Here is a 10700-nt window from a genome sequence, read left to right as displayed (position 1 = left end):
TAATATTACCGTTTAGCAATTGTAATTCAATTTTATTCTTATTTATGAAAATATTAAATTTGTTAATACGGTTACTTGTTGTTTTTATCACAATGGATATTTGTATAAATTTTTATAATAACGTTTTATTACTGTGGAACGCGCTTTTGAAAATCGCATTGCGAATAGTCTAGTAAAGATTGAGTAAGGCGCCAAATAGCATCTGCTTGTTCGAATATCCAATTTCTGCATATCACGCTACCTTATTATCATTATACTTCATTGGTTTAGACATGTAACCGAGATTCAAATATACAACTTGACATATTATAAACAAACTAAATTATCGGGCAACCCAAATTTTTAAGAAATAAAACCGGAGAATGTTATGTGAAAAAATTAAGTAGCACGATGTATAGCGCGTGGAATTCAAGCCGGCAACTGCTTTTTTATTTCGTCGTTTAACGAAACGTTTGTTTTTCGAATTTTAATGTTTTTTCGTTAGTTTACTTCAAATTTTTATATATTTTTGAGTCTTTGTAAGTTGTTAAGCCAGACCATTTTTATTTGAAATTGAGTGATCTTAGCCGGGTACACGCAGGGCCACTTAGTAGTTTTCTTTTCCGTTGCCAAAAAAACTTATAGATTGTATAATACTTCTTCATACTTCGTATATATATATATATTTATATACTCAAATTTGAATTTGGAGATCAAATCTTCCTCTCGCGAACAACCAACTTTATCTTGGGAATTATAATGTGATCTCAAAATAAAGTTTTAAGTTTATTTTGAGGTCACATCATAATTCTTTTTAAGTTGTATGATGTCAAATTTACTATTCAAATCTTATTGCATTTATGAAGTTATGTATTGTAACAAATTTGTTACACCAAAACCACATTAAAAACGTTCGATCTTTACAATTGTTTGAGTTGGTATATACTTTTATAATTATTTGAATGTATGTTACTAGATATTTAAGGCGAGATTTGGTATTTTACCAACTAACACCTTTTTAAACATACGTTTAAATAAGACCCGAGTACAATAAAGTACTTTTTAAAAATAAATTAATGAAGAAAATTTTTAACTAGTATTAACATTGTATCACTTTCTTTATATATCAACTAATACAGATTAGAGAGATTGTCGAAAACTTTACAATAACTTCTCGGCTCACTTCAGAAAAACACAGGCGAAAAGATATACTTTGGATGTCTATGTTAATTCTATTAGGAAGTGCTCTTATCTAAGTATTGCTCTTGTTAAAATACTACGGTAATATTTGTATTAGAAATGAAACTATTCAGTAGGTTTCCAGCAGACAATCGCTCTCATGTCATCAGGCGCTTTGCCGAAGATCCTCTCTCCATTGGGGTCGATGTACTCGTTTATTTGATAGTCCAGCAAAGTTTGGAAGCCAAGCACGTCTCTGCCTAGTTGCTGCGAACATTGAAAATAACAAAATATATAAATTTCATATAGGATGAACTGTGAGATATAGAAACTCGAATCAATTCTATGGTAAATGATACAGACGGCTTAATACGACATTGTTTTGTGACGTATATATTGTAAAGGCAGTATTTTACAATCGACACAAATTAAACCATGATGCGTGATCGTTTTAATTAGTGACGTTTGCGGTACGCGGGTCAAGACTGGGCTGATGGTTAACTGATTGCAGTGTCTCTCTCTATTTCTGGACAGCCATAAGAGAAACTGTTGCTCGAACATCAATCTGTTTCTTATGCAATAGCATCCAATGGTATGTTTCTTCTCTGTGGCATGATCTTCATAGCAATCATTATGCGAATATCTGGTATTTTTAACTACAAATTCAAAATATTTATATTCCAATAAACATTTACATGCATTTTTGCACCGCCAATATTTTTACATCATAAGTAGTAAGCTGTTGAGAAGAACCGGCCAGAGACTTGACAGTTGCCTTTTTGAATGAAATTTAACAATGCTTCAAACATTGATAAATGTACATATAAAAATAGCATTCGTCCTTCAGTATGCAATTTATTAATTTTTCAGTAACTATGTGGTATTTGGTGTATTTTTAAAACTCTTTATGTTGTAAAACCTTTGGAATTAAATACCTGTGTTAAAGGACTGGTATTTGTTGTGAACACGCCTTGGAATCGTCTGTCACGCGCGATCCTCATGGTGGCGTGCTCCAGAGCACGAATAGCTGCGACATTGTCCTGCGGGCTGAGAGAAGCCGCTGTTGCCATCATAAACGAGTGAAGGATAGCACCTGCAACAAAAGATAACTCTTTTAGTCATCATCACCATACCTGACGATAGACATGCACTGCAAGGTATAGATCCCAAAAAGCGACCAGTCTCGCGCTGGCTGCTTCCATACACTCTACCCCAGCGTCATCGGTTCATTTATTACCTATTCATGATACATCAACTGGCTCGTGGTCGCCACTTTCTTAGGATCTATATTATATTTATTAAATAAGTGCCTTTTTATAATCCTAACAAAATTAATTTAGAAAGAAAAACGATTCATGTTTATAATTACTACTAAACTTTGGACTGTACAGACTATAAGGTTTCTAACCTAACCTAACCTAACTTTATTTAATGTCCCATTTACAAAGATGTTAATTTTACCAATTACATATCTCTTATTTATTAATAATCACAAATAAAAAGTATATTCTCTCAATCTTATCGTACTTCTACGGGATGTGGCAGGGGATTGTTATTATTAATTAATTAAAAATACAGAAATTATAAAAAAATTAGAACAAAATTAAAACTTAGTTAACACATTTATTTTAACACATAAAGCTGGGACATATCACTATATCAAAGTTTATTAATGTTGTAATAATAAGATGAACATTTTAAACGACGCAGAGATTTAAGGACAACTAGCTTATTACATAATAACCTCCATTGTTATTAGGTAATAACGATATCATTATACGTAGCTTCATGATACTGCGATAACAGAAAGTCTGTACAATGTATTAAAGCTTTGTTTGTAAGAACTTATTAGCTCTTCAAGAAAAATACGCAAATCGTTCTTTTTTAAAAGCCGAACTCACTTCACAACCTAACACTACATAATTTTTATATGAATATTAAGGTGTTTTAAAGCTGGTCCAAATGTCATTAGGATTTCTACCGTACCACAAAATCAAGAGGCAGCACCGCTCATATTGTGAACCTATAAAATTTATACATTTTTTTTCATGGCACCATATATTCATACGCACGGGCGTATCAAAAAGCGCGCCATCCGTTGACGCGGTCTTTCTCTAAATCTGTTGTCTGTTACAACGGCGTTCCTCAATGCACGTCGACTGTTCCCCAAGGCGAGCCTCATGTCGAATAAGACGCGCCAACGGTTGGATGAAGAGTGTCGTCGGTCGAGGCACGCGGGTTATAAGCTTTGCGCTACCTATGTAACTTATACGGTGTCAGTTAAATGTATTTTATATTTTAATACCTTTTCCTTCAGGCAACATGGTGTCCCTCACAGAGCTCTCGACGAACTCGAGGAAAGTCATTATTTTCGCGAGTCCTCCGTTCAATTCAATCTCTGGTTCATCCCTGGCGTCGAAGTTCAGTGCAACGGCCACTGGAGCCCCAGATACTGTAAAATATTCCAAATTTATTATACTTAATTTTAAAAGAACTATTTCATATAACTATGAGTGTTTCAAATAACAGTAAATATCTTCTGGATAACATGTTTGATCCAAATAGCAAAGAATATTAACAAATTATAGCATTTATGTGGGTACTCACGATCTTCGAGGACAACGCTCAGTCTTGCCTGCAGCAGGGCGGCCCAACAAGCCCGCACGCAATGCGCGTAGTCATCGGTCGCGATCTCGTGCTTCAGGAACTGCTCCAATTCTGCCTTCTCGTAGAACGACGACACTATCATTCTGTATTAAAAAAATTCTGTAAAGCATTTCATCGAAGAAAGACTATCATTTTCATTTATTTAATAAGTTTTTAAATCTAATTTAGAAATATAAGAGCAATGGTAATCTAATGGTTGGGTATTATAACATCACCATCTTACAAATTGTGAAGGGAAATATCGTGAGGAATATGATATGAATATGCATACAAAAAAAAAGAAATATGTAACATCGTCCAATCCACTTCAAGCTAACGTGATAGGCTTGATTTACATTGGTGGAATTTTTTCGCGGTGACATTTGACATGTATATTTTTAACTAACAGTCATTACAGACGTTGACCAGGCAAAAGTCATTAAAGTCCAATAAGGAAAATCAAACGCACTTTATAGTGAAAGTACATTATGATAGACAATAAATTTTAATTAATTCCTAATACGCCTCTTATTGGATTTGATTTAGGCACGTCAAATGTTTAACAGCTATGCAGAAGTGTTATAGGTTATTCCGTGGTTTATACTAATATATTTTTCTATAAGAATATTCTTCGTATCTTAATAACCATATGTAAAAAATTTTAAACGAATTGTTTGTACTGTTGCAAAACTTGAGGTTCCGCTGGACATTTGGTGACTAATTTTTATTTATATAGATAGTATGAAATTTTGACACGGTTGTTTAAATGAGGATTGTAATTTTTATAACCATAAAATTGCTTTTGTGAAATTGGAAACGTTCCCGAAAGAAATCTAAGCTCACTACTTCTTCTCACTTCTCAAAAATGCTGAATAAAATATAGGATTTCAAAATGACATCTTACTCGATAACTGCGTGCTCGTGATCCTCTCTCATTGGCACGGCTTTAAACCTGCTCTCGTGGGTTTCTGCAGCATCCTCTGCGCCTGTTCTCATATGAGACAGCACGTCTCCAAGGTTGACAGCACTAAGAAAATCGCTGATTTCTGGATAACAAAGGTTGTAACTTTATACACGGTGAACTATTAATAGTTCTTCTATATTACACATAAGTTTTAAGTTTAGCTATGATTTGGGTTACGTGCATGTGGGATCAAGGAATTCTTGCAAACCTTTATTTAATGACTCTTTGAAATGAGGATCATAAAATTGTGTCCTCATTACTGAGTATATATTACTGGTGTATACATGTAATAGTGATGTAATTGTTAACAAGTGCAAAGGGAGTTCCAAACCAACAAGTTCCTTGGAATAAAAGAGCTGATTTTAGTGTTCGTGCTTAAGTAGCTGCTGTTTCTTTATTAAGAACACTTAAGAATTTTTGTTGACGGTGGCATGCATTCATGTATGGATGAATGTTACTTTTTTGTTTCTGATAATTTTTTTAAAAAATACAAATATATGTAGTTTTGAAGGTACTAATCTACCTAAATTTTAAAATGGATAAATATATGAGTATCTGCTATGTACTCTATGGGAGAGGCCTAGATCACTATTCATGGAGTCCTGCGGATGGAATGATGATGACACACCTGTCGCACAACTGAAGATCCAACCGTCAGCATGCTTTGAGCTTAGTTAAATCTCTTCTCTCAAGCGTCTTGTTTGATATACGACTAGCTTCCAAGAAAGCTACCATAATATACGACGCGATTCGAGAAAAGCCGCGCGACTGTCGCCAAATAATTTTACCAATACATGACATCAAATTCATCATCGTCATAATCATCAATATAAATATTCCATATGGAACTGTCGTGCGGTTTACTTTGCACATTAGTATTTCATTTCAGAGAAATTCTTTATTTCTAGATACTTAAAAATTCACCTATATAATATCCTTTATCTCTCAGTCTTGTGATGGTGTAAATAGAGTTGAGGGAATTTCCTCCCAGCTCGTAGAATCCGGCCCTCACTGATAGAGTTCCTCTCGCCGCCCTGCCGAGCACTTCACCGACTGTTTCGAAGAGGACCTTCGCTGCTTCCAAGCTCTCTGGTGCCACACCTGAGTAGTCAATATCGAAAGATATCTCTGAGTCATCTGTAACAAAATATATGTATTAGTTTTTCTTGCAAGGCAAAGAAAGGTTTACACATTTTACAAGTACAATGTGCGGGAATATAATGTATTTAAATTAACATGTTATAAAACTCAAGTTGAAGTGGTAGTAGCTGGAACACATCGTTCGCGCAACCGACGGTCGTTGGGGCTGAAGGCTTCTCGCGTGGCGATCAAGAACCTGTAGACGCGGCGTGTGAATGTGCCTTACTAGGTAGACCGACGACTTAGTAAAATCAAAGTCGCTGAATGTGGTCTGTGTAATTTCAATTATTTTGGCGATTTTTGGGAGAAGCCTTGCAGTGAGCGTCTATCGGCTGACTTGATAATGATAAAAGGTAATTTCCTTCTAACACTTTATTTATTTGAGACAATAGCTTAAGTATGTAAACATTTCATCACATATTCGGTCATAAAAATTGTCCACAATATTTGTCTAAAATAGGATACCGCATAATAATAGGTGCAATGCCTTCTTACCACGTGCCAAATTTAAATATAGTAAATTTCTTTTTTTTCTGTAATAATATATACTATTGAAATTGTATATAATACAGACTTATTCTGCACGAGTATTACTGTGTTGACATACAAAATTTTTTTTTACCTTAAAAATTATGCATACAAAGTAACTAAATAAAATATAGTATTATATAATATAATGTTTTGTTTATACGTCAAAACACATGTTTTCATCTTCCAAACGATAATAAAAATATTCTTACCATTGTTATTTGTATTCTCATACATTTTCAGAAGCATCTGTCTATCAACTTTTCCGTTCACTAGCAGCGGAATGTTCTCTATAACAATCACCTGTAATAATAAAATAAAATATTGAAAACATTAAATTTTTTCTTCAATACATGGTTTCCTGATGTTTCGAAAGTAAAGAATACTAATTCTGATATATACAAACTAAACGAGATTTTCTTTCTCTTTCATCATTAATCCATTAATTCAGCAATTGATTCGTTTTATTTATTCTCTCTCAGACAAGTGCAAAATTATGCAAGTTAATTTGATGTTTTTATTTATTGTTCTACTTATAATTATCTATTATAATTTATTTAACATTAATGTATATGAATAAATGTGTGTAAATATGCATTTAAATTTGTATGTACACGCTGATTACCCGCTACTAACTCTTCTCCTTTTTCTATACTATTATTGTCTGGAAGAAATCTCCTTGAGTGATTAGTCGCCCATTGTACTTTTTAGTTATGCAACAATGTATATCCTTTCTGTCGTGTAAAATAAAGAGTATTGAAATGCCTATTTATTTTTGTACAGATTAGGTTATATTGTTATTTACCTGTGGTAACATATAGTGTGTAAGAGATTTTTTAAGAGCAGCTTCAATATGTGGCGCCGCCAGACGCGCGTCTTGCTTGATAGTCACGAAGGCCAGGATCTCAGGGTTTCCGCGATCCAGACCATAGCAGAGCACCACAGCTGCAACCACAATTATATTGTAAACTTACATCATAACACAAAAAAGCATTGCATTCAATTGCTACGTTTTAAAAAAATGACTCTTTCGAATTATAGAATATTAAAAATATAGTGTTCAAATTAATACACGAGATTAACGTAGTAATAACTAAATGTATTTATTACAGACATCCTCACTCCTGATTCGATCTTGTAAAGAAATCTCGAGCACAGTACTTTCCGTGGATTGTTGAGCGACTGTCAGTTAACAAATAGGGCCCAGAGAGACCACGTCTTCCCGGGCTCTGTGTCAGCCTGTCGCGCGCTTTGCAAAGTGGAATTATTGTTCCCAGAATGTTTTCAAATATTCACGGGGCACGGAGGATTCTCAGAGTACCTGCACAAGTTTAAACTCAAAGAGAGTCCCTCGTGCATCGCTTATCCAGCGGTGAATCACCGCGGTGCACGTGATGGGTTTCTGTCCCGTATAAGGATGGTATAAATATGAAAAGTTCACATACCTTTTTCAATGCCTTCAACAGCTGAAACTGCTCTTTCCACTTCCAGCAAGTCGACTCTGTGTCCTCTGATTTTCACCTGAGAGTCTGTTCTTCCTGCGTACAAGATCATGCCCTTGTGCAGGACTCCGAAATCGCCAGTACGGTAGAGTTTCCCGAAATCTGTAGAATTTACATATATATAATTTATACTGGTCGTAAAGTTTTTTTTTAAATATTTAGTTCCAAATTATTATTCATGGATAAGATAGAACAATTTCTCTGGTTCTTACGAAGGTCTCTTCGAGTCTGCTTGTTTTTAAATAAAAATAAGTTATATTCCCTCTATTCTCAATATGAGCAGCTCAAAAATTTGTAAGAAAAAAAAAAACATTCAGAACTATTGTAACAACAGCGTCATTTATTCTAAAATATTTTAATATTAGTATAGATATAGTATTGACAGAAGTGTTTTAATGTTTTGTAATAAAATGTTGAAAATATACCGGATGTATACTATTATAGAGCTATGTAGTAAGCTTTTACCCTTATTCAACCTCTTTCCTTTTCTTGCCAAAGTCCTGCACCTTTTATTATATTTAAGGGCTCTCTCAATCAGGGCACCACTCGAGAAGCCCTCGGCTCCAACGGACATCAGTTGCACGAACGATATACCCCGCCTACAGTCACTTCAGAAGAGTAAATCTTCCCTTTTTACCTTTATATTATATTGTTTTATTGCTGTGCATTTAGTTTGTTTTCAAGAAGGGGTTTCAATCAAGTCTAGTAATATTATATGTAAACTATTATCCATACTTAAATTTAGTTTTATGTTTTCTCCAGGATTCTGTATTTAATACAAGTGTACAATAGATTACCAGGATGAGTTGCATGAGGGTTATAGCAGAACTTCTCCGGGGCCTGTCCACCGACGTAGCCCGAGGCCAGGTTGCTACCGGCGACCCACACTTCGCCCGGTTCCGCTTCACGAGCTGGGTTCATCTCTTCGTCAAGTAGGTAGATGGCACAGTTGTCCACTGGCTTTCCTGGAAACGAACATCTTTGTTTAAATGTTGCTAATAATAGATAAAATAAGCTTCATTTTTTTTAAGATGATACGAAATCAATACCTGGGTTATGTTTATGTTATTGACCTGTACATTCTATACTTGGAAAAATTGCCTTTCTACTTTTTGACCTAAGAAGTATTATAAAAACCCTATATCTTCATCGTTTCAGCCTCTCTACACTACTACTCCTACAGACATAGGCCTCCCCAAAAGATATCTGTGGGGGATATACCATAAATGCCACGCAAGGCAGGCGGGTTGGCGATTGGATGGTATTCAGAGGACCTTGCTGCCTAACCTCCACAAATCTTTTAGTGAGCTGTCACAATCCTATATTATTAATGAAAAAAGTGCGAATTATATAGAATTGTTTCTAGGAAATCGAAGTCAAGTCAAGTCTCACTACTCTACCGTTGAGCTACCACTGCTCACAAAACAAAACTTTTAATACCTTTATCATTTAGAACCAAGATAATCATATAACCTTTATTTAGATATTAACTATAGACAAATAAATAATGAAACTATAAAGAATTATTTATTGCAAGACTTTAAATTAAAAAAAAAAAACAAATTGAAATCGAACTTTACATAATACCAGAAAATATAAATATAATGTAAAAATTTTAAATTTGCCTAAATATCTGTAGTGTTTTTGAGACCTTTTTTCCAATCGGCAATGTCATCTTCAACTTTTAAGAGGTAATACTTTAATGATCATATTGATAGTAAGAGCTTTTGGCCAAGATCTAGGAGGGTTCCATAGCTAATGAAATAATCATTATTTTTTCATTTGTGCGACGTCCACGACTGTACATAGTTCTGTGCGATTCTCTCTGAGGCTGTTAGACCTTGGAGATAATAACAACACTAAATCCAAAGTAAAAGTGTGTATATCTAACAAGCTTAGCCCATATTTATGCTATATTAAAACTGATAAAACAATGTTCAACCAATTAATACGTCAGCCAATCACAGGTCAAAAATTATTGTAGTGGGCTTTTTTTTTCGCCCGATGTATGTATACATAGAAATAATTATATTTCTGTCGAATCCCTTTCGATACGTCGCTAATGATGATGAAACGTGGGTTCTTACACTTTTTCTATAGGGCTGGTCACAAGCGGAGTATATTCACCGTCTACGAAAAATTTAACAAAGTTGTTGTTTCATCTTGTACACATACTACGCTGTGCCGATCCATGATCTTTATTCCAGAAGCTAATCATTCAGATAGCACAAAAAAGGTACTGCGTTCGCTTTTGCGATTCAAAAACCTGAGTATTATTACGTAAAGTAGATCATAGCATAGTAGTCTCTGCCATCTTGTAACATATTACATAAATTTCGCGAATTACTCACCGATTGGGATCGTAGGATGAACGTCCAGTTGCTCAGATTTTTCTAAAACATAGTAGGTCACGTCGCCCATCACTTCTGTACTTCCATAGAAGTTAGCAAGTTTGAAGCCCTCGTTGTCACCGAAGTATTGGAAAAACTGAGCTGCGAGCTCCTTACTCAGCGTCTCGCCGGAACACACCCACAGCTTGAGCGACCTCAGGGGTCTCTCCATGCGGTTCAACGAGAGATACATAAGAATGGAGCGAAGTAACGTTGGTACGAGAACCAGCCGTTGAATCTAGAGGAGAAAAGTTATGTTTTCGTATTAATTTTAATAAAAACAAGTTAAATAATGAGGTACATTATTTAACTTGTAAACAATAATAAAGATCATGGAAAAGTTATAATAAAAAGATTAATAGCTATAATTAA

The 10700-nt window shown here is 34.7% G+C and overlaps 1 protein-coding gene across 1 annotated transcript in view; it reads right to left on the bottom strand.

The window, feature by feature from the left end:
- Positions 1–1025: 1025 nt before the first annotated feature.
- e (nonribosomal peptide synthetase ebony) overlaps positions 1026–10700 on the bottom strand; it is a 52324-nt gene continuing 42649 nt past the window's right edge. Inside the window, exons 7-17 of the mRNA XM_068769318.1 lie at positions 10290–10566; positions 8736–8903; positions 7882–8040; positions 7242–7381; positions 6649–6739; positions 5693–5905; positions 4709–4850; positions 3766–3908; positions 3464–3610; positions 2094–2251; positions 1026–1425 (exon numbers count right to left, since the gene is read on the bottom strand). Coding sequence (XP_068625419.1) covers positions 1285–1425; positions 2094–2251; positions 3464–3610; positions 3766–3908; positions 4709–4850; positions 5693–5905; positions 6649–6739; positions 7242–7381; positions 7882–8040; positions 8736–8903; positions 10290–10566 — 1779 coding nt within the window. The 3' untranslated portion in view covers positions 1026–1284. The remainder of the gene's footprint in view (positions 1426–2093; positions 2252–3463; positions 3611–3765; positions 3909–4708; positions 4851–5692; positions 5906–6648; positions 6740–7241; positions 7382–7881; positions 8041–8735; positions 8904–10289; positions 10567–10700) is intronic.

Source organism: Battus philenor, unplaced genomic scaffold (genome assembly GCF_028537555.1).
Source record: "Battus philenor isolate CCGP_79_NKW_IND1 unplaced genomic scaffold, ilBatPhil1.0.hap1 SCAF_28, whole genome shotgun sequence".
Taxonomy (NCBI): Eukaryota; Metazoa; Arthropoda; class Insecta; order Lepidoptera; family Papilionidae; genus Battus; species Battus philenor.
The sequence above is the reverse complement of the archived record's forward strand: the minus strand, read 5'-3'. Positions and strand labels throughout refer to the sequence as shown.